The sequence below is a fragment of the Gymnodraco acuticeps genome, unplaced genomic scaffold, assembly GCF_902827175.1.
Source record: "Gymnodraco acuticeps unplaced genomic scaffold, fGymAcu1.1, whole genome shotgun sequence".
In the NCBI taxonomy this organism is placed as follows: Eukaryota; Metazoa; Chordata; class Actinopteri; order Perciformes; family Bathydraconidae; genus Gymnodraco; species Gymnodraco acuticeps.
The window spans coordinates 364,006-388,805 of NW_022990224.1; the positions used below are offsets into that span (position 1 = coordinate 364,006).

Here is a 24,800-nt window from a genome sequence, read left to right on the forward strand (position 1 = left end):
CTGGTGTTTGACTGAAGTAAGCTCTGTGAAAAGTTCCAGTTATTAACTCGGTATTTACAAAGCTGTCATCTCCACATTTGGAGAAAGTTACGAGCCGTTTGACAGCAGCACATCTGCATATTTCACAGAAGGCTCGTTTAGTGGTTTTGCAAATAATTAACCACTCTCTGTTTTTGTACCATTCTGCATTGAAGTACCTTTCTCTTTGCCCAAATAAGCTTTTATTTGCCCGTCACAATGTCCCGACAACAAACCTCCATGCAGTCGGAACCAGCCTGTTTCGGTTCAACGATGCCGGCGGCAGCGGTTTTGACAGCCTCTGCGGCCGCAGAGCTGCTGCTGGGGTTCATCTGGCTGCGCTGGTTCTATGGTTGAAGGACCAGGCTCCGGAGCTGGTTCTATGGTTGAAGGACCAGGCTCCGGAGTTGTGGATGTCAGGGATGTGACATTCAAGTTGTTGAATTTCAGCTTAGTTTGACTGTATTTTGTTTTCTTATGCGCCGGTTCTTCTGACATGTTTGCAAGTTTATCTATCTAGGTTAACAGCTGACACACACTGAACAACGTAACACATAACGTAAACAACGTAACAAATAAACACATCTAAGCTTTGTTATTGGTTGTAATGTACATGGATACATTTGAATGGTGTGACAATGTCCTATTTGATTGGATTAAAATGTACATATTCTTCCTGTTATGTCTGCCTGCTGTATTTTACCTAATGCAAAGTGACCTGCTGCTCCATCGAAATCAGTCGCATTGATCCGAAGACAGATTTTGAGTGGTAGCCTATAGCCTACACTGTTGGAAAGAGGAGATTCCTAGCTTTCTAATGATATCAGGATTGTTTTTGTACTATATTAAGCAAAATATGTCACATTATATAATGACTGTCACCGAGTCATCATTTTGAGAAAAAGGCCTTTAAAGTTTCCTCTTCTCTGGATCGATCTGATTGATTATTAGTGGAGCAAATGATCAATAGTACGGAGGGAAGATATTTTCGCTTGGATTACTGGTCTGGGGGAAGCTCGCGAGTGTGTGTGTGTGTTGGTGTATTGTTGCGTTTGTTTCCCGGGGAAAACTCTCAGGAGAAACACCGGCTGTTGTTATGCCTGCTGTGACGTCAAGTTACTCCGTTCTCCGCTTGTAATTATGCCGTTAAAAGCTTCAAAGCTGTATTTATCATCTGAATTTGCCGAAACAAGTTTAACATTCTGAAAGCCAAGACTTTGTTTATTTGAAATCAGATGAAAACAAACTGTAACGGACCCTGCGGTGTTATCTATGATTACTATATGCCTTACATTCATAATGTCAGCGGAGGGAGGGGAAGCGGCGCTGTGTAAGAGCAGAGTGGCGAGTGAGAGGCGATCTGTGTTCTTCCCTTTACAAGCTTAAACAATGCCTGTAGCTAATAAGATTGAATATAACAATCAAAAATAACAAAATATACACAGCTAGATCAGATGGCGTTCTTTTTAGATGCGACTTTAGAGTAGAGGGGAATTATTGAAACGGGATGTGTACAGTGTTCCGCGGCATCCGCTGCTGCGAAAATGTGGGGCAGGGCCGTAAAGTGGGGGGGCCAATGGCCCCCCCGCTTCCGGCGCCCTTGATACAAGATGCGAATATATTACATCTCTTTACATAATTTGTTTAGGTGGTGCTGACAATAGGCCTAAACGAACGAAGAAATGGATCATCTTTGCCCCTGGACCCCTTAGCTGCTTTTAGGCCCTTAGAGATCTGCCCCAGCCCAGATAATGCTTGGTTTTCATTTCACTGCATGCATACAGTATTTTAAGTACATGCATCCTTATGTTTTCATTGTGCTTCAGGACCCGTGCATTAGAGGCGCTATACTCAAAACAAACTCCTCGTGACTCTCAGCTCCTCCTCCGTGTTCTTGACACATTAGTCCAACATGGCAGCGTCCATGGCAGGAACCTGCCGTTATGTATCGCTGCATGGATCCTTTATTCTACAAAGGCGAACACGTCTTTACCTCACACTCAAATCTAAGTTTCACTGCACTTCTCCTGCACATAACGGGCTGCTATTTACTCTAAATAAACGCGGTATTCTGAAGAACTCTTTCCCAGAAGACGCAGCTCAGGACCGGCTTCCTCGGCTGCTCCAGTCCGGGGCTCAGACTGTGTACTGCGGCTTTGACCCCACGGCCGACAGCCTCCATGTGGGCAACTTGCTCGCTATCATCGGCCTGCTGCACTTCCGCAGCGCCGGGCACCATGTCCTCGCTGTGCTCGGAGGGGCCACGGCACAAATCGGAGACCCAAGCGGGAAAACGAGCGAGAGGGAGCGGATGTCTGCGGAGGTTGTGGAGGAGAACACCCGCAGCATACGGGAGAGTATCCAGAGGATTTTCACCAACCACGAAGTGCACTTTCAGGACAATTCCAAGAAGCTGGGCACGGTGAATGTATTAAATAACCTGCACTGGTACAAGGACTGGAGCGTGGTGGGCTTCTTGTCGGAGGCCGGGAGGCACCTCCGGATGGGCACCATGCTGAGTCGCCACAGCGTGCAGACCCGGCTGAAGAGCCCGGACGGGATGAGCCTCACGGAGTTCACCTACCAGATGTTCCAGGCTTATGACTTCCACCACCTCAACCAGATATACGGCTGCAAGATCCAGCTGGGGGGCTCCGACCAGCTGGGCAACTTGATGTCTGGACATGAGTACATTCACAAGTAAAGGGCCCTTTCTAATTAAATAATAGTAAAAGTTATTGCAATGTCTCTGCTTTGAGTGCTCAGAGTAGGGCTGGGTAATAGCAACATTGTCACGTTTTAGCGGTTACTATTGCTGCTTTTACAAAATATTTACACAATGATAATTTTTATAAATAATTAGTAATGTGGCTTTATTGCCCAAGTGGGTAAATAATAGTAAAGCTACTACAGCTATTACATTCATACAAATATTCACTGTAAAGCAGTCTTTAAACCAAGACAAATAAAACGCTTCTTCACAATATACAAAATCTAAGTCGATATCTGGGCTCATATTACTATATTTAATAATAATTATAATAATGCATTTTATTTATGGGCGCCTTTCAAAGCTCTCAAGGACACAGATCATAATTAAAAACAAGCAAACAGTAATTCAAGACTTAAAAAACAAAGACTTAAAAACAACAATCAGTTTAGAAGAATTAAGATATTGAATACGCCAGTTTAAAAAGGTGGGTTTTCAGCCAGGATTTGAAGGTTGAGAGTGAGTCCATATTGCGGATGTCTTGTGGGAGAGAGTTCCAGAGACGGGGGGCAGAGTGGCTGAAGGCTCTTGACCCCATGGTGGTCAGAAGGTACAGTGAGTTGGAAGGCAGAGGAGGATCGGAGGGCACGAGAGGGAGTGTAGATGTGAAGGAGTTCAGAGAGATATGGAGTTGCAAGAGTGTGAAGGGCCTTGAAGGTGAGGAGCAACATTTTAAAATCGATGCAGTATTTAACGGGGAGCCAATGAAGTTGTTGAAGAACCGGAGTGATATGATCAATGGAAGGAGTCTGGTAATGATATGGGCGGCTGCGTTTTGGACCAGTTGGTCCGAAATATTTATATAATATAGGTATATTGGCTAACCCTTGGTCAGGTCAGGAACTTATGAACCGAATGTCGTCTTTTGTTAATTAGAAACAATTTATGATTTCTAACTTCTGAACTAAATACAAATCTGTAAGATTAAATTTGGAGGCACTGAGCAGCTGGACAATTTCATGTAACATCTCACCAGGAAATCCTTTCTAACTATAGGCCAATGTTTTTGTCTTTGTTCGGCACAATTGATCACATTTTGAAAACACAACATGATCATCACTGTTTGATTCCAGTCTGAAATGTGTTTTTTTTTCTCTGCAGAGTGAGCGGTGAGGAGGTGTACGGCCTGACCCTCCCTCTGGTGACCAGCACTGTGGGGGACAAGCTGGGGAAGACCGCCGGCAACGCAGTGTGGCTCAACAGAAACAAGACGTCTCCCTTCGAACTCTACCAGTTCTTAGTCAGGCAGCCAGACGCCATCGTGAAACAGTAGGTGAAGATTAAGCCTGTTGCACAGTGGTGGAAGGAGCAATATGTACCACTTAAATACAGTACTTGGTTGTTTTGGCTTATGAATATTTTGCTTTGTTATTGCAGTTACCTGAAGCTGTTCACCTTCCTGCCTCTGGCGGAGGTGGAGAGGGTGATGGAGCAGCAGAGAGAGGATCCAGAGAAACGCCTCGCACATAAACGTCTGGCCGCAGAGGTGACCAAACTGGTGCATGGGAAGGAAGGCCTCGAGAGTGCAAAGAGGTGAGAACACGCTATATGTGCTTTTCCTGTATTTGGTATTTAATGCTCTTTTATTTATGTTACTTTCTACATTCTAATATAATTCACTGCATTTTGCCATATTGTCATATTTTCATTGTCCTAAGTGTTTTAGTTTTTAAGGTTCTTTGTTTATTTAAATGTATATTTAGTGTAAATACCTGTCTTAAGTATTCTTTTTTTTTTAATGCTAAATAATTTCTTAAATACTTATTTTTTATTATCCTTATACATTTATTTTTGTACCTACTATTCAGGGTTCGTACGGGTGCTTGAAATCCTTGAAAATGCTTGAAATTTGACATGGTGTTTTCAAGGTTGGGAAAGTGCTTGAATTTTGGGAATGGTGCTTGAAATTGAGATAAAGTGCTTGAAAATGTAAATGCTTTACTTTTACAATAAATTGCTGTCTGACTGAATAGTTCACTTTTTAAATTAAAAGAAAATAGTTGCTTCGCTTCTACATAAAACAGCTCCGCTGCACCTTCCCGCGCTATGCCCGCGACCTGCAAGTGTTTGTGTTACGTGTGACCTGGGCATTCTGATGAGAGTGATAGATGACTGTGTGCCAAGAGGTTGCCGTTTCAACGAGCGTTGGCTAGCAGAAGACAAATACAAGCCATGGCTAAGACGAGGGTCAAGCCCACGAGTAGCCTCCTGCAAAGTTTGCAAGAATAACGATGCGAGAGTCTGCGCTGACGAGCCACATGAAAGGTACGCCGTAGAAGAGCATTTTAGATTAGGCTAACGTTGCATGTTACGTTTGTTGAAGCTAACGTTAGCGAGCTGAATAGCGAACTCGATGAGGGATAATAATAATTGCAGGGGACAATCATTTCAGAGGAGCGTACCTATGTTAATATGTGCGTTACAGTCACCATCCTGTGGTGTTCAGAGGATGAAGCACTCACGGCATTTCGTGTTATAGTCACGGAATATAATCTATTGATTCGACACCGAGCGATTTTGAAAGCAATGTATTTCTACTGGTAGTATGTTTCGTGCCTCAACCAAATGTGACTTGCTCTCTCGAAATCAGTCACATTGACCTGAAGACACATTTTCGTTTGTATTACTGGTCTGGGGGAAGCTCGCGAGTGTGTTTGTGTATTTTTGCGTTTGTTTCCATGGGAAACACTCACAAGAAACACCAGCTGTTGTTATGCTTGCTGTGACGTTACATTAGTCCGTTCTCTGCTTGTAATTATGCCGAATCTTCAAAGTTGTTTTTATCATCTGAATTTGCCGAAACAAGTTTAATATTCTGAAAGCCAAGATGAAAACAAACTGTCTTTTATATAAAATTGAAGTATTATACAAGTAAAACTACATGTTGCTTTAATCCCATGTAATTGTAGAATGAACACAGTCTTCCTTTGAAGATGTATAAGTCAGGTGTCTTGAGCAGTCAAAATTACCTAGTACAAATCATTGTACACATTTGTAAATATTATTTTCCACTTGTTACCATTGTGAGTCTATTTTTATGCAGCTCTGCGTGATTTTGTGGCTACAATTCAGACTAATACACTACCAGAGGTGAAATAAGTACTCAGGTATTGTACTTGAGTAAAAGTAGAAGTACTCAGATCTTGTACTTAGCAAAAGTAGAAGTACCAGAGTGTAGGAATACTCTGTCACAGTAAAAGTCCTGCATTCAAAATATTCCTCAAGTGAAAGTAGAAAAGTATTCTCATCCAAATATAGTGAAAATAGCGACAGTAAAAGTAGTCATTGTGCAGATTGGTCCATTTCAGAATAATATATATGATATGTTTTATAATGATTGATCATGAAAGTGTTCTCAAAGCTGGTAAAGGTGCAGCTAGTTTGAAGGACTTTGTATACTGCAGGGTAGCTTGTGAATTTACTCCAGGTGGAACTAAAGATTTAACACTTGATTAGATTTCACATCATTCATCCAGATCTGTAAAGTAACTAAAGGTATTAAATACATGTAGAGGAGGAAAAGTACACCATGTACCTCTGAACTGTAGTGGAGTAGAAGTACACCATGTACCTCTGAATTGTAGAGGAGTAGAAGTACACCATGTACCTCTGAACTGTAGTGGAGTAGAAGTACACCATGTACCTCTGAACTGTAGTGGAGTAGAAGTACACCATGTACCTCTGAACTGTAGTGGAGTAGAAGTACACCATGTACCTCTGACTTGTGTTTACTGCCAACCTAAAAGTACCTCAAAAATAGTAATCAATAATGTATTGAAAAGTTATTTGGCTGATTGTTTTATATTGGCTCAGACAGGTTATATGGGACATACAGATGGGTCACTCATTTTGAAATATTAAACTTAGTTTTCTTTTCTTTAATTTTTCATCCTCGTGTAGAAGGCTATCACGAAACACACATTTGGTTGTTTATAGCATAAAGAACATCTGATTTAATATGAGGTAGGGAAATAATCATTTGAGTATGTGTATATAAATATGTAATTTACAACAGCTGTAAGATGCTTGAAAAGCTGGAAAATGCACCTTGAAAATGCTTGAAAAGTGCTTGAATTTGACTTTGGAAAAGGTGTAAGAACCCTGACTATTGCAACTTATTTTCTCAGATTGTTTATGTTCGCACAACCAGATACCAAATCAAATTCCTTGTATGTGTAAACGTACCTGGCAATAAACTTGATTCTGGTTCTGATACATACTTTCTTTGAATTGGGTTTAAGGGAGCAGCAACTCATTCAGTTTGAGAATAAAAAGGTATAACTGAATGATCTGCACTAAAGTCACTCTTCTGTGATTGCCCCATGACCTCTGACCTCCTTGCAGAGGGTTAATCCTCAGACAAGAAAAGTTATATTGTATATTCTTTTTCCAGATGTACAAACGCGCTGTACCACAGCAGCGTGCAGGCTTTGGAGGAAATGAGTGACGAGGAGCTTCAGGAGCTCTTCAGGGAGGCTCCCTTCCACGAGCTGCTGTTGGAGCCGGGAACCACGGTCATAGACGCCTGTCGCAGCATCAACGCCATCCCAGAGGGACCCAGAGGGTAGGTTGTCCTGTTCTAAACCAACGAAAGCTATCTGATATCATAATCTGGAGCTTAAATCATCTCACAATATTTTGGGGTCAGCTCTGGTTGAGGAAAGCGACTATAGCACAGTGTTTGGTTAAAGGTCCAGTTTGTAGGATTAAGCTGCACTTAAGAGTGAGGGTTTCAGAAAGCAACCAACTAAACAACTTTCCCTTTCAAGCATGTAGAGAACTACAGAGACGTTCTGGGGCCTCATTTATAAAGGGATATACGCTCAAAAAATGGCGTACGCCAGTTTCTACCCAATTATTGTGATTTATAAAATACTAATTTGACGGGAAAATGTGCGGTCCTCCGCGCAAACTCTAACCCATGCGACGCACTAAGCACAAAAACGGGAGAGACGAGAAACTGCGACACCGTTGGCAGAAGGAAGAATGGAGAGAAATGTGTGGAAATAATACCATAACTAAAATGTTACCTCTCATTTATCATATATGAAGAATTCATTTTCAAACATTGATTAACCTGTTAAGCCCTACGGGGGCCTCCCGCAACATCTTGCAGGAAACAGTGTCTGAGGGCATGTTCATTTACTAAAGAATATTTGGACGGACACTATAATTTACAGTTTTTTACTATGTTCAATCTGAATTTTCTTTAAAATAAAAAACATCTATATTGATTCTGATTTTTCTACATCCAACTCACAGGTTTATCATTACTTTGAGAAAAAAGATTATTAATTGAACCCTTTTAGAAGGGAAGATATCGAGCCTGAGACCTGAAAAACAGGCTCGGGGCTAAACTGATTAAAGCCAATCTTAAAATGATTAAACAAACGCCTGTTTGCGACTCCTCAGTGCACACAAAAACATAACTTGGAGAAATAAATAAATACGGATATGTTATTTAAAACCACCTCGAATATGTTGTGTTAATGTTATGAAATGTTTTCTCATAAATGATGCGGTAAGCAGGAGGACAGAATTACGTCTAAACTGACGCCGTTTTGCATTTCTATAGGTTGTAGATACGAGCATGGTTTTATATACTGTCACGTTTAATCGTGTTTTATGCCGTTTGCCAAGACTTGATAAGTCGCTCGTAAAACACAGGAGGTATGGAAACTAAGAACACCATATGTGGTCAATTGTACAGCTAATATAACAACACATTAGTTGTATTTCCTTTAACTGGTGGATTATGGATATATAGTTGCTGATCGACAACTGGGACACAAACCACCAAATACAAAACATAATTCAGATCCAGTCGTCATGACTCCACTCCGGAGAGATTCCCGATCACTTCTTACAATTTCTCATCAACGGGGGGTCTCCTGTCCCCGGTGCAAACACACTGCCTGAGGAAGGCTATGTGTATTTTTTTTGTCATTAACCTTTTTCGGATCACTTATTTATTTATTTTGGTGACGATCCGACCTCCATGCTGCTACTCTGGTTCAAACTGCATCCACCAAACAATATATTTATCTCGACCTCCTCAAAATAACCAAAATCTGACACGGTGTGAGATGTATTTTTTAGCTGTTCTGTCGTCATTTCCTGCGATCTTCTTCATGCAGTCAGTCTGAATGAATGGGCGTTTCTTTGACTATTTATAGGCAAATATGGGCGTTACGTGAAGCCCGCAAAAGCTGCGCCGCATTTCGAGTCGATTGTGATTTATAAAAGAAAACCGGCGTAAGAAGTGCCGTACGCACTTTCCTCGCCGGTACGCAATGTTTGGTGAATCGTAAAATGTCGGAACATTTCTGTACCTATTTTTTTGCTTTGTACTACGTAAGCAACCTTCCCACGTGAATCCTACGCACGGCGTTATAAATGAGGCCCCTGGAGTTAATTGCTTAACTCTATGATCAACAGTACCAACTACGATCTTTAAAAAAAAATGTAGGCAACACAATTTCATCAATAGTCAAAATGCACCTTATTGTCTAAGACTATATAATGGAATACTTTACTATGACTTTTTTTCAGCATGCTATATTCAAACTAAATATATACAATTGATACATATATAAATGATGTGAAACAAAGAAGAGCATCACTTATTATCTAGCGTAAACTGCGCACTAACTTGACTGTTTTAATTGTTTGTGTGCAGGTATCAAATGGTTTTGGCGGGAGCCGTGTCGATCAACCACATGTGTGCGGACAAACCAGAGCAGGTGCTGATCCCCAAACTCCATATCTTATCAAATGGACTTTCCTTGCTCAAAGTGGGCAAGAAGAACTTCTACATCATCAAGTGGCTCAGTCTCTGAGGCTGTCACGCTGCTCTCACACAGGACCAGTTTGACCTTACCTTTGATGGACTGATTGGGAAGGTAGGCGACTCTACCTCTGCAAGATCAGTCATGATGTGGATGGATTCATATTTTGGGACATTCTTGTTTTTTTTGGCTTGAAACCTTGAGTTAGGCCAATTATTGTCATAAATATGTATATGTACAGACATATCTAAAGCTATGGTATTAAAAAGCGTTTGATATAAAGATTGTGGCCTGGTGACTTTCTACTGCTGCTAAAGAGATTTTGGAAAGTGAACACTAGAGGGAGGCATTGTCCAAGTCATAATGGTGATATTACCCACAGCTGCGCTTCTTCCCCTGCTGCGACCCAACAGGTAATTAATAGCTCACGGTAAAAATGTAAGTTGCATAATTTCTCGCAAACAGTTTATAGTTCTATTTTAGGCTTATCTTGTTTTTTCAGCTTGATGTGAACATGAGGTCCACATGTCTCTTATTGTGGCTGATCTGTCTGTCTTACTGGTCGAAGGTGTAAACTGTAGCACAAAGAAAAGAATGAGGATTTGGATAAATTCCCCAAAAAACACACCCAGTTTGAAGATTGTTTTGAGAATCCAAAAATGTGATAATTATATTATTTAAAAAAAAAAAATGTCAAGGGTTTGGCATTTCCTTTTTCCCTGCAGTACAGTTTTCGCTGTGGTGTAAATAACTCGTACTATCAGCATGCAGGGCCTTTGCCTGTCGTCCTTTGTTTTTTTTCTTGCCTTTGCAGACTATTGAATTGGAAAAATATTTTCATGGCTCTCTAGTTCTTGTACATCTGTTCTTCACTTTTCTCCTGGGGGCCGGTGGAGATGAGGACGGACTCTGGTGTGTGCTGACCTTGACTCTCAGCTCCAGAGAATTGGTGGGAATACCATATCATAAGGAAACCCTTTTACCCAGTTTGCAGATTTTTTTAATACATGCTGGGCATTGTTGGATTGTTCGTGGATGGATGGAGCGGGGTTATACCTTCCTCAACATAGACCACTTACACCTTAGCTGTCCAGAATCAGTTATATCTCTCTCTCTCTATATATAATTGTTTTTCTGATTTGTATATGTATTTAAGATATTTAAAAAATGTATTGCAGTTTAATTAAAGAAATTAGGCCTTAGATGTATGAAAGGAATAAGGTAATTTAAATTGAAAAACAAAGTTGTCATATAATGTCTAAAACTGTTGTGATTTATTTTGAAAATTCCATTGTGCTATATTATGTAAATATTTAAATCTAAGCCAAAGTCAGCTTTTAGAATTGTTTCTTATTTGGTCACTTGCATAGAAAACGTGTTAACTGATGAACAACTATTCTTATTGGTCCAAAAGGCAAATGCAACGTGTATTTTTTTGAGAGTGTCAAATGTTTAATTTAGAGGTTATGTTGCAACTGTTTTCACCGTAACAATTTATTTTAAACATATTTTTCAAAACCGTCTTAAGTGTGGAGATGAGAACAACGTTGATTTCGGTGTAGCATCCAGACGTGCTGAACGTTAGAGCCTGGTGCAACTAGCTGTTCCCCCTTAAGAGACGGGGCGGGCTTAAGCGCCTCGACCAATGAGCGACCTTCTTTGCGTTTAAATAGCTCTGTTTGTCAATCTTTTTTTTTTCCTCCCCCTTTAGTCAATCTCCACTCAGATCCCAAGTACATCTCTCAATCGCCATATTGGGTACTGAGGTTCGTCCACAGTTCCTCTCACTACGGGATCAGACTGACAGAGAGGCTTCAGTTCCTGGGCACTTTATTTTGATGAACCGTGGAGACTACTTTCGGCTTGAAAACACCGCGACCGTTACCGTTTCCAGCCCGACGAATGCATGGTATAAGTCGTTTTACGCTTGTTTTGGAGCCTGTTCAACCTACGAGGAGATACCCGTTGTTTTTGAGTGTGTTGTGAAAACTGTACGGCTATTTGTTAAAAAAAAAAATAGTCTTTCTTTTGGGGGAAAATGTCAGATGTTCGACTATCAAACGGGAGCCCGACGCTGGAGCGGACGGACTCCCGGGTGTCGGATCACCCGAAACCGTCCGCCTGCAGAAGCCTCTTCGGCTCGCTGGATCACGAAGAGTTAAAGAGGGATTTAAAGGGACACTTGCGGGAGATGGAAGAGGCTGCCACCGCCAAGTGGGGCTTCGACTTCTCTAATCACACGCCGCTGTCTCACGGCAGGCTTGAGTGGGAGGTAGTGGATAGCAGAGACGTGCCGAGTTTCTACAACCGGCAGCCGCGGAGGGAGAAGAGCGTCTGCTCCGCCGGGAATAATGTGGATCTAAACGGGAACCATCACTGTGTTGTGGTGCCCGAAGACACGGACAGGGCGGACGGGCAGATGGAGTGCACGGAGCAGTGCACCGGGCTGAGGAAAAGACCTGCATGCCACGGTACTTAATTTGCACCAAAATTACTCATATTTTCACCGCTGTGTGTTAATTAGTCTGGCTGGTGCGCTATGCAACGGATCGATCACAGTGGGGGTATGTCGCCCATCAGGCTTAAAAGCACTAGGGAATTTTTTTTTGTATTATCTTATAAAATGCAGCATCATGGGAAATGGTGGGCTAGCATGCAGAAGTTCAGTTACATTGGACATCATTTTATTTTTGTATGCGTTTTCAGTAGTTTTCACTGATTTTTCCCTTTGCCTTTGCAGAGCCCTCGGCCCAGAATAAGAGGTCACACAGCAGCTCAGAGGAGGTTACTTGTCCAAGTCTGAGCCACTCGACAGAAAAAACACCCAGAAAAACCAGTCCCAAGAGGCAAACGTGAAGACCAGAAACGGTAAGAATTACATTTTATGCAACCTAGACATAACGGGCTTCTCCTGTAACAATAGTTGGTTCTTTATGAGCGTCAGTGTAGACAAGACTAACGTAGCATCCCCCTCTTCCAGCTGTTTGTTTGAAAGAAAATGCTGTGAAAATTGTATTTTTTTTTTATGGAATACGCTGTTTTTCCTTAATGCAAGTTATTTTGCATTTAGATGGAATAATATTCACATTTGGATTTAAGCGAGTGTGCAGCTTTGACATGCAACGTAGACATGCAACGTACTGTCAGGCTCCTCCATTCATATAGTAGGCTAGTAATAGTGTGTTGGTGTGAGTAAAAGTGGTTACGGCAGCAGGTAGACTTTCAGTTGTATTTCTGCACTCAAACCTCTTTCGATTTACTATAATCTATGCAAGAGGGGTTCTGAGTAAGACCAGGAAAGCTGTGGCTGCACATTTTCACTTCTTTACTACAAGCTGTGCGTGCCACGGCGAGCCTGAGTCTCCCTCTGAACTGTAAACAACAAGTGCTGAACAACAGTGTAGTAGTAACACGTCAGCAGCCACTGCCCTCGGCGCAGGGACGGGACGGGAAGGGGCTGGTCTCTGTGAGTGTGTATGTGTGAGTGCTGCACACACTTTGCACACTAATGTTACAACACACACACACATCTGTCTCTGTCGTTAGAGAGTGTGCAGAAGAGCCGTGCAGCTCTGAAAACAAGTGCGCGTGTTGGTCACGGCAGAGGGAGGATAGGCATGAGATATGTATTGTAGTGGCAGGATTGAAGTAGGCAAAGCAGAAGAGCAGTACACCCAAGTCTCCTTTTGTAGTGTATTTTATATTTGTGAAAACTGGGGAAGTCTTTTTAAGGTAGCACTGAAATACAAAACATGTTTCTGATGAAGAAAATTAAACACAAGTTTGTTACATTTTTCTTTACATGAATGCGTTTTCCATTATGGTGGCAACCTTCTTAAAAATCCTATACATTACTAAGCGTAGAAGACAGTGCAAGTGCTGATCTGTAATCACACCTGTTATTTTTAAACCTGTAAGATATTTGCATAAAGTCAAATTAATGAGCAAACAGAAACATTGCATTAATTCAGCCAATGGAAATTGTAGTGCATTTATGGATACCGTTTTGTTGCTTTCAAGTTATACCTCCAGCAAATAGGAAAGCTCCATGTTTTTTATTTCTCAAACTGCCCTGTTCTCTCAATTCTCACTCATGTGCAAAGGTTTTCTGCAAGCGTTGCATGAAGCAGTTTGTCTCGACCGTACAGCCTCTTACTTTTCTCTTATTCGATTTTCCCCACAGAGCCGAAGATGTATTTCCCCTTTGACGTGGGAAACCTCAGTGTTGGCCGACTTTGGAAGAGGAACTACACAGCATCAGAAACATATCAGCTCTCCAGAAGACGGGGGAGGACGCTGTTGAAGCACTGAATAGAAACACTAAAGTTGTGGCACTCAATTAAAAAAAAGTTACTGCCTCTAAAAGCAGTCAATGTAGCAGTGTGCAATTAGGTTTGATTTCCTTTTTTGCTCCTTTTTTTTTTACTACCTGTGTGTAAATAAATATACATATTATATTATATTTCTCTCCATATGTAGCACATACGAAAACATTATGATTTGAACACAAATCCTTTATGTAAAAAGGTGTGAATTTTGATTTGACTTGAAGAATTGCAGTGTAGTTTGATAACGTGTTTCCAAAATGCTGTTATATTTTTTTTGTTATTTTATTTTCTGAAAAGCAGTGTGACTTGGACAAAGTCCCTAATTGCTACAACTTAAAGAAAATCATGGATTCTTATCAGTGTATCTTCACTCCGTCATCTTCCTAACTCAGCTGTGAAGAACGGTACAAATGTAGCTCATTGTTTTGTATGTGTCCTCACTCTTCAGTGTCACGTAGTGCAGAGTCTCATAGTATCCATTTCCCCTGGAAAACAACACAGGAAAAAAAATGTACCGTGTCTTAGGACTTCCTTATGATCACCCCATTATTTATTTTGTGAACGGTGCTTTTAGCATCAGTTAAATCCTGGAATATGACCTGTTTCTCTCCTGCACACCTCAGCCACATTGTAATGGTGTTTGATTTATTGAGGTACTCGGATATTGAAGGACAAAGACCGTACCGAGAGGATGACTTTACAACACAAGCTGTGCAGTGTGCACAGCTTGTGTTGTAAAGTCATCCTCTCCCCAACAATATATTTGACTCTTGCTTCATCAGCCTTAATGCTCTTCAGAGAGGAGGTTTGAATGTCCTACAATACCAAATACATGGTTGCTTCAGCCTGTGCTCCTTAATCGACTTCACATTTTTTTGTGATAACTTGTACTTCAATTTTCATTTGTAATTATTTCACCAATGTTGTTAGCCTGCTGAGGATGCCAATGTGAGCGTCTAAAAGCTTCCCTTATTTGCCTAAAGTGTGGGTTATATGCAAAGAGACCAGTGTACACCTGGATAGAGAGCTCAGCTCGTATCTGAAATGCAGTCACCATGCCTGTGTAAATCTTTGCAATGTACCTTTTGTACATAATTTTGTAAAAACACTGAGAAATTATACTAACTTATTTATGTCAAGCTTTTTTTTATGTAGAATAAAAATGGGTTTTTGATTACGGTTATCCAAAGTGGCATTTACTTTATATTTGTCTTATTTTGTAAAAGCATATTTTTGGTAGTTTTGTTTTCTTATCAACAAGGTTGCAAACTGAGCCTGATAAAATATTTGATGTGCATTTTGTAATGTGTGGTTATAAAATGTGTTGCAATCAATTAAAAGAGAAAATTAAATCTGACTTGTTGCTTTTTACACTTGGTGTAATTACACCCTGGAATGCGTACACACACCGTTTGGTTTTATCTATTAAACCTTCTTATTCCCCAAGCTAAACCTAATAAAATAACTGCAGAACATTTAAAAACAACCTTTTATCACTGTTAAAGTCCAAAACACACTTGAAAGTTCTTGCAGGCATCCTGATGAATGTAATGACACTCCCTAATATGAATCCACAAGCGTTTTTGTGCTGACTGATGATTGACACTTTGGTCATCCAATGAAAAGGAGTGTGGAAAGCAGACCACTTGTTGCAGCCAGTCACATTCAGTAACTTATCATGGGAATGGCTTTCATGTAAAAAAAAAAATGTTAGTGCGTTTAGCTCAGAATACGATCCTAAACTGTTGGGGGAAATACGGCAACTATTTTATTTTTTTAGTAGCTTCAGTATTTCTGTCAGTGTGTGTTTTGGCATTTGTGTGTGTGTCTACACAAGTGAGTGTGTGAGAGAACAGTGTGTTTTCACTTATGATTCTCTTTGGTTTGTTTTAAACTATAGTACATGTTCATCTAAATCTTACATAATTTCTGCTATTAATAAGGTTGTGACATTATTTATATTTTATTGGAAAAATACACATCTTTGCAAAATGTGCTATGAGTAGTGTTGACACTGAATTCAACTTTGGAAGTGTATTTTTTGAAATCCTTTTTAAAAAAAAAAAATGAATTCATGATTTAAATCTCATAAAATGTTCGATAATTATTGATTATATTTTTTCCCAGGTATTTAGCGATGGGATCCTGTTTTGGATCAATTAAAAATATTAAATGGTAGCCTACCGTAACACACACACACACACACACACACACACACACACACACACACACACACACACACACACACACACACACACACACACACACACACACACACACACACACACACACACACACACACACACACACACACACACACACACACACACACACACACACACACACACACACACACACACGTTATGTATATGGTTATTTTAGGCATTTAATATTTTCATTTATCCAATATATATATCCTATAACCAATCAGAAAGCAAAGTGTTGCAACACGCATGGGCAAAAGACAAACCCAACAGAGAATCTCCCCCTCACTGCCTAACCAACATTTTACTAATCTCACCTAGTCTTCATGTGGCCTGGGTAATTACGCACTGGAACCCGGCGGAGTTGTGGAGCGACCTGCACGCAGGCAACACCACAAAATCACGCGGACGTGCCCCCGAGACAGCTGTCCGAAAACAGCTGACACTAACCACGTCGCCACAACACTTTGAAAAAAACAAACAGACGCAACCCAAGGGGAAACACCACTTATGCCTAGCGGGGAAATCCCTTTACAAAAGCGTTTCAAACAGCAACATCTTACCCTCTGATTGGCACACAAAACCTGACGCCATGTCAAACACTAAGGCTTCCTGAAACACAAAAGACATGATGTGTCCCCCAAATAGCAGCGCCAAGCCAGCACACAGCTGGATCACATAAACTGATCAGCTGCTCAATGACACCATGTGCTCTGAGCACTACACAAACTTTTAACCAAACTTTCTACAAATAACCCATAGGATGAGCCCCCATTTGTTATGACCTGGCTCAAAAGGCCACAACAAAGAGGAAACACACCATATCCACGTTTAACAAAATATATTTAAACAAAACATTAAAATTAATTAAGTGCAAAACAAGTAAAGTATGAGGTGTGGATGTCAGTGGTATCAGTAGTGTAAATGCAGGGTGAGGATTGTATGGGCATGTATGAGTGTGAGAGTGTTGAAGTGCACAAAGTGAATCAACTGAAGAAACTCATAGCATACTCAACAAAACCGGGGTGCCTGCAGAGAGGAGCAGAGGCTTTAAATAACTGCAGGGCACCAGACCCAGGTGCCCTGCCCGAGTTACTACAATAAAGGCAATCAAGGAGGCTGGATGCAGCACACACAGCCACACCCTCTCCAGATGAACCCACAGGGGCATCACATGACTTAAATGCTTCAAAACAACTAAATGTTTATTGTAATGAAACTTCTAATATTGTTTTATTTTACAAAAAACATATTGTCATTGTGAGTGATGTGTGGCAGCAGCAGAGCCCTAATCCGTGACTAGACGCTCTTTGACCCGAGGTAACTTTACTACACATGTGTCTGACTCTCTGTCATGGCACATCTTCTGCTGTAGAACCAAATTATTGCTCTCACCGCACGGCATCTCCATGCTTCGTCCTCCTGCCACAGACACAGGAAGACAACTGCAGCAGTGTGTGTGTGTGTGGGGGGGGGGGGGTCCGGTCCTGAAGTGTGCAGGTGGGTAACCTCAGCTCAGCCATCCACCCCCACTCTGAGTCCAACCCATTGTCCCAGTGTGTGGGCTTTTGTGTGGAGGGCCATTGTGAGGGGCCAGGGCCGGCCACTGTTGTGTCTGGGGCTTCTCTGCCCAGACAAAGGGCCCGTCTAGGAGCCTCCACCCTGCCCAAACAGAGGCTGACTGACTGACTGACTGACTGACTTGGTGGCTGACTTGGTGGCTGTTGGATTAACTGAGTGATTGGCTGGAGTGTGTGTGTGTGTGTTTGTGTGTGTGTTTGTGTGTGTGTGTGTGTGTGTGTGTGTGTGTGTGTGTATGTGTCAGCCAATCATCAGTCCTCAAACTACACCATTGTTAACTGTTTTGAATATTTTGAAGCTCCTAATGCATATTTTTTGTAATAACAGGTTATTGCATCTTTGCTTTTTAATGTAGTATTTTTAATGTTTTTATAACAATTAATATTATTATATTTTCAATTGATAAGGTATTTTTGAAAACATAAACACTAAATCGAAGCATATTGTTGTGGTGAGTGTGAAAATGTTGGCTGCCCAATGGTTAAACATTTTGTTATCAAATGACAAAACTAAATTAATTGAAATAAAGCGCTTGATAGACAAGTGTAAAACTTCCCTCCAAAAATGCAGTTGCTGAGTGGTGTGTGTGTTTTTGCATGTGTGTGTGTTTTTGCATGTGTGTGTGTGTGTGTGTGTGTTTTTGCATGTGTGTGTGTCATTTAGTTAGAGCATTGCAGAGGGCAAACTGGTTTCTTCTCTTTAGTGAGACCCTTTACAGCAATGAGAGGTGTGTAAAAAACCTTTTTTATTATGTGGAATATTTTGAAACATGGGGATTTCTTGTATTTCTTCATACAATGGGACATCATATCTCACCACACACACAGTGACAAAATGTTCTGTTGTTTTTTTAAGCCTGACACATTTTCTTTGTGAAATACACATTTAGAAAAAGGGTATAGCTTCTAGAAATGTTAGGCTTTGGCAGTCTTGTCAACAGCACCACTTAATCATATCTCTCTGTCCTGCGTACAACCTCTTGCCAGATAATGTCTCATCATGCCATGTAATTTCTCTCTAAAAGGCTCATCAGCACTGAGTCTTTGCGGAATAGCTCCTCGGAGACTATGTCTGCCGAAACTAAACTGTTACTTGTGAGCATTGCACAAATGACCACAGATAACAAGGTCAGTTATTCAGAAGGGCAGAGATAAGACTTCCTGTGGCTACAATGATGCAACAGTATCTGTGCTTGCAAACACCTTTTCAGTTACAGCAGGAATGTCCCTGAAAGCATTCCTGTAACAGTCCCACACGCCACCCAAACAAAACCACATTGAACTCGAGGAAATACCAGTAAGCCAGTCAATCAGAGAGGTGGAAAGCATCGCGGCGTGTTCCTCTCTGCCACATCTTGAATGTGCCAAGTATTCACACTTCCTTGCTATATCAACATAAACAGGTTATCTTTTCCTGTTAACCACCCGACACTTAATAATGTCACAAGTTCCTCCCCATGTTTCCTGCCCAGGCCACAACCCACGTCATCCAGTTATTCCCTTGGCACCTCAGGCTCTGTGAGGCCAAAGCAAGTGCCCACAAACAAACACCTTACTTCCCTCTCACTCTGTCTTTTTCTCTGTTTTGTATTCACCAACGTGCCCCTAAAAGCCTGTGAGCAGGGCGAATTCAATCTCAATAACTGTATTTCTGTTTTCTGAGTGTTTTTTTTTAATAAAAACATGCTTTTTATAAATGTCCTCAAACTTTATTTAAGGTTGCAATACTTTCATATGCTATTTATGTCACTACATTTTACTTAAATTGCTGCTACACATTTCTTAGCCATGATTAGGTACTTATTTGTCTTTATTTTAATTTCATCGCCAATGTCTGCTTTTCATTTTATTATTACTTGTTTTTTACCAGCTATGCCACTTTTGCTTTAACACTGTAAATGTCCCCGCTGTGGGACTATTAAAGGAATTCTGATTCTGAAAAGCTGTATCAATACGCAGGGATCACCAACTACATTTGTCCAAGGGCCAAAATGTATCCAATAGACACTATAGCGGGCCAGCGATTTGTATATAGCCCAGAATTTTGAAGTGGGGGGGGGGGGGGGGGGGGTGCTAGTGGAGCACGCTCAGGTACTGTGGACCGCATAAAGCTTAGCAGACTCTTCACGCTAACGAAGGATCACTCCTAGGCAGGGTTGGGAGGGTTACTTTGTAAATGTAATCAGTTACTGAATACATGCTCTGAAAGTAATCAGAATACAGTTACAGTTACGTGTCTTAAAAATGTATTCAGATTACTTTTAGAATACTTTTAGAATACTTTCTTTTTCCATAACAGATGGGTATGTTTTGGTGAACAGGAGACACTTGTTTCATTGTTTTAATGGCTTATCAAGAACTCAAACACAACATCTTGGTGTCATTCTGGACAGCTCTCTCTCATCTGCACCCCACATAAAAAACATCACCCAGACTGCATTCTTTGTACTGTCTTAAAACCTTTCCTTGGAATATGTTATGAATTGTAAGGTGTCCTTGGGTGCTTTGAAAGGCGCCCCTAAATAGAATGAATTATCATTATTATGTATTATCTGAAACGATGTAATAACTTTTAAAACTTTTTCCAGTCACTTGCCCCATGCATTCAGCAGCAGCAGGCCATTCACTTTGATTTGATCCCGTTATAAATGTCATCATTTCGACAATAAAGAAATGCTTCATAAACGTTATCTTGCACATTTTATCGAACCATCTCCGTTTTTAACTTTCAATATAGTTTAAAAGAGATCTCTCTCTCTCATCTGCGTGCGGGGGCGGGGCCTCACAGACACTCTGCATCTCTCTCTCGCTCACAGTCACAGACATGCAGCGCTGTGCAGTGTGCACACAGTTCTGCCGGTAATGAATATTACATTTTGTGAGGAAACTTTTCCACCAATAATTCCAAAAAGTATTTCAAAATGTATTCACTTCAGGTTTACGAAAGTAACTGTAATCAGATTACTCGTTTTTCAAATGTAACGCCAGCTGAATACAGTTAGTCTACTTGATTTTTGTATTCTCATTACGTAACGCCGTTACATGTATTCCGTTACAACCCAACCCTGCTTCTAGGCTACTGTCCCGCAGCTCCTGCCTCTCTGTTGGACTCTGTCGCTGCGGGGCTACTGCTGTGGTGCGGAGCGCACAAACCAGACTCTTCACAACGAAGGATCAATTCTTGTTCAAGGCAGGGAAGGTTTCGCAGTACACAGTCTACTGACCCGCAGCTGCTGCCTCTCTGTTGGACCTTACTCGCGAGACGTTGTAAAAAAAAAGAAATGGGTGGGAGGCGAACGCAGTAACCACTCCGCCAACGCCACAGTCACCCCCGTCGTGCGGGCCGGATGAGAATGTCTGGCGGCAGGATGTGGCCCGCGGGCCGCCAGTTGGTGATCACTGCAATACAGGAATACTATTTCATTGAATAGCAAATCTCTGACGTCGTTTTAGTTCCTCAAAAGTGTGATGTGCGAAGCGTGTGAGACAGTCTGGGGGTGAGTGACAGGCAGGGAGGAGCGGGGGGAGGAGAGGTTAGGGAGATACTGCAGAGCATCGAATGACAGATGTGCAGATGTGGTGCAGGGAAGAAAGGAGGGGGGGGGGGGGTAATGCTCATTAAAGCAACGCACCTGCAGCCTATCAAAGAGCCTTTATCTTCTATCAAGGCAAATCTGCTCAAGCACGCAGCGCGAGACGTGCAAACAACAGTGCTGCACACTCACTCTGACTCACTCTTTCTTTATCTCCCTGTCTAGTGGACGGTACCTGGCCCAGTAATCCCGTCAGGAATGCTCAAGGATGCATTTGGCCGAGAAAAAGGGGCCGAGCTTCCAGCTGAAACATCTGTGCACGGCAGATATATAGACAGAGACCTTTTCTGTTCTTGGCAAGGCCTCTTGGATTGTCAATCTCACTGTGATATCCTTTTACACGGCATCATGAATTAAATGATTCATCATCTTTAGCTGACACAAGGGACTCGCACTGTAGATAATTGACAAATACATCTCTACTGACAAACTATGATTTCTGATCACATCAAAATACATTCATAGTTTTAAGGTCACAGAGTAGCCTACTTTATTTGTATCTGAACCGCATCTTGAAACTTCAAAAACTGGTTTAGGATTGCATTTTTTTTTTATTCCTTTGAAATGTGTATGTTTTCTTATGCAAAGTGTCTAAGAAAATGGATTTGATGTCAATAAGACCGCTTTTCTTTTAACAAACTAAGCGTTTTGTCTATAAGATATCAGAAAACGCTCAAAAAACGCCCATTTCATTTTCCCATAGTTATTCTAATTGCTTTCTTTTGAATAATAAATGACATAATTAATACAAATATTACTAATGGAGGGAAAAAACTCTGCTTTGGCAGAGGCTCCAATATACAACAGGAGGAACAGTGGAAACATTCTCCTGGATGAATGATTTCATTGGCAGAGGGGTTTCATGTGAGTGTGTGTGAACTGTGATACAGTTGAGAGTGTATTTGAGTATTGTGTTTAAGTCATCAATAGGCTTACAACTGCAAAGCCTCACATATTCATTTTAACCCATAAAAAAACAAATGTGGCTCCTCTCTTGTAATATGTAGCGGAGTCATTGGTGTGGTGGAACATTATGCATAATGTAGAGTGACTGTGTCTAAACTAGCAGAAGAGCTTTTCAACATAAATGATGACAGGATGGGTGTGTGAGGATGTGATGTGAATTTGACATGACGCAAAATATTTCCCTATGATGCAACTTTTTCTAACATTTGCAGAAGTTTATGTGGCATCAATTCCAGTTAGTCAAAATACATCTTACAACACTGACCACAGTATACATTAAATGACATCCCATCATCCGAGCCGGCCTACCATCATGTCTAAAACCAATGTCAAGAGAACACTGCTGGTCAAAATGACACAGGATGGAAAATTGTCTTCAGCGTTGTTTTGGATCGGTACCAGAAATGCATCAACTTTCCACTTTTCATGAGCAATAAAGTGGTCCACATTTCATACGAATATAACCCGTTTTCTCTCTTTTTTTTGGTCCTTCTGCTGCCCTCATCAGGAGGCTCGTGGGGCCTCTGGGCTGCAGGGTCTTTGGTTCTGGTGTTGAAAAGATTCTTGCCATAAGAATGAGTGAACATGTTCTCCGATGCAGGACATGATGAGAAAAGCAGACTCTTCACCATATGAAACCTACCTCTTCTGCACAACCATGGATGTGGGCTATTGGCTTTCCAATATTCAATTTTTCATGCTGTTTTCAATTTGCACTCTCTGCAGATTATGCTGTTGCTGATTTTGGGATGACTTTCAGTGAAAATGGAACAGAGTAGGAAGGTATACAAATATGGAAAAAATTACTTTTCTTGTTCAGTTCAAAAATATCAACTGTAACTAATAGAATTGACCGAGGATGATCAGTGTCCACCGTAACTCCTCATCACCCATGCAACTCCCTTCACTTCCAAGAAACTGCGTACGTAATAAGAAGTGTGTAATTGTGAAACCATATTGCTCAGAAGTACACGGCAAGTATTTCAAGTAATTCTTAGGCTCACTTCCCTTTTCTGATTAAAAATACGTTCAAAAGTCTAAACATAACACCAGACTGACATTCAAAGCTTTTACAGTATATCACTTCTGTGTTGTTTTGAAGTTACGGCCCCCCCCTCTCTATGTTACAGTAGCTCCGCGGTGCAGCTGTCCACCATGCCTAACATTCTGCCTCGGCGGGCCAAACCCCAGCGCACCACTGAAGTCCTTCCAGTTTTAAGCCAGGAATTCTCTCCCTGTCTGGGGGAAAAGTCCCCAATAATATGACCCCCCCCCACCCCCCTTAACGCGTGCCCAGACCTAAACACATGTAACAACACATTAGCAGCAGTCTCACTTAGCATATCCAGCTCTGGGCTGGGTTCCTATGGCTGGCTGGACCCAGCTCTGACGGGTGTTTGGATCTGATGATCAGTGCTGGTTTTTGGGCTGTTGCTCTTGGATGCTGAGCTTTCCTCCGGTCACATCATAGGGCAGATCCACAGACATATGGCTGAGGGGAGATCTGGTAAGGCCAAAGGTCACAAGGGGTCAATTTGACCTCCTGGCCTCTGGTTGATTTATTATCCCATGGGGTGATGTCTCCCTGATCAGGCCGAACAGAGAAGGGGTCAAAGGGCGTACTGTATCAGTTGCCATCGTGAAAGGCCGCATAGAAAAACTATTTGGGGTAAGGAGACTGAAAACATAGCTCCTAAGGAGAGGAACCACTTCTACATTTCCCTTAACCACAGATATCAAGTTAATACTTAAAGTGGACCTATTATGCTATATTGGAAACATATATTGTAGGGCCATACCTATACAAAACATGTCTGTGAAGTTTTTTGCTTAAAATACCAAACAGTCAAGGCCGGATTAACCATATGGGCAACATGGGCAAGTGCCCAGGGGCCCTTGAGCAAAGAAGGCCCTCAGTGATAAGATAAAAAAAACAAATATATGTATTTTTTTTTTCCGGGCACAACCTCACTCATCATACATTGTTTTAAATGACACTCAATCTTCACCATAAATAACACAGCTTTTCTATAGGGTCAAATTACTGTAGGTCTCTGTACTGTAGGTCTCACTATGTATGCGCTCAACTTTATTACTACGCGGCGGAAGTGTATAGCCGAATCACAGCCCCACCCTTGAGCAACCACACAATTTCACTACATATTGTACATTTGTAACTCTCAATGTTTGTGACCAATATAACTCCTTGTGTACTTGTACAGCCAGCCAGTCATATTTTGGCATTAAGTAGGGTGCTGCTCTGAGGTTTTGAGAGATATTACCTAGCTCTTCTTGAGCCATACACTGTCTTGAGATCTTATCCATTGTATCTGTGGGAGGCGTGTGACACAGTGGATAGAGCCTTGGTCTGGGGGGGGGGGGGGCCAAGACACTTCACCCCAAATTGCTCCTGTGGGGATTGCCCACAGTATTGAGTATGTAAGGCGCTTTGGATAAAAGCGTCTAACATGTAATGTAATGTATCTTTGTCTTGTGATTTTTGACTGAAAGGGCAAAAGGCTAGACCTACTTTGGTTGAACTATGTGGCTGCG

At 41.4% G+C, this 24,800-nt stretch overlaps 2 protein-coding genes across 2 annotated transcripts; both read left to right on the plus strand.

Annotated features, from left to right (window-relative positions):
• Positions 1-1,916: 1,916 nt before the first annotated feature.
• Positions 1,917-9,858, plus strand: yars2 (tyrosyl-tRNA synthetase 2, mitochondrial). The gene is made up of 5 exons (XM_034218658.1): positions 1,917-2,718; positions 3,890-4,057; positions 4,166-4,321; positions 7,182-7,352; positions 9,468-9,858. Exons 1-5 carry the CDS (start codon positions 1,931-1,933, stop codon positions 9,625-9,627), a joined length of 1,443 nt encoding a protein of 480 aa, XP_034074549.1. The 5' UTR covers positions 1,917-1,930; the 3' UTR covers positions 9,628-9,858.
• Positions 9,859-11,284: 1,426 nt separating this feature from the next.
• On the plus strand, positions 11,285-14,607 carry cdkn1bb (cyclin-dependent kinase inhibitor 1Bb). Its single transcript, XM_034218631.1, has 3 exons — positions 11,285-12,047; positions 12,317-12,444; positions 13,760-14,607. The coding sequence occupies exons 1-2, from the start codon at positions 11,615-11,617 to the stop codon at positions 12,430-12,432; spliced, it is 549 nt and encodes a 182-aa protein (XP_034074522.1). The 5' UTR covers positions 11,285-11,614; the 3' UTR covers positions 12,433-12,444; positions 13,760-14,607.
• Positions 14,608-24,800: the final 10,193 nt, after the last annotated feature.

Excerpts from the sequence above, each read along its gene's own strand:
- yars2 (XM_034218658.1), top strand. The coding sequence starts at position 1,931 with ATGGCAGCGTCCATGGCAGGAACCTGCCGTTATGTATCGCTGCATGGA. Across the intron at positions 2,719-3,889 it reads GGACATGAGTACATTCACAA|AGTGAGCGGTGAGGAGGTGT; the intron begins GTAAAGGGCCCT and ends TTTTCTCTGCAG. Across the intron at positions 4,322-7,181 it reads GGCCTCGAGAGTGCAAAGAG|ATGTACAAACGCGCTGTACC; the intron begins GTGAGAACACGC and ends TTCTTTTTCCAG.
- cdkn1bb (XM_034218631.1), top strand. The coding sequence starts at position 11,615 with ATGTCAGATGTTCGACTATCAAACGGGAGCCCGACGCTGGAGCGGACG. Across the intron at positions 12,048-12,316 it reads GAAAAGACCTGCATGCCACG|AGCCCTCGGCCCAGAATAAG; the intron begins GTACTTAATTTG and ends TTGCCTTTGCAG.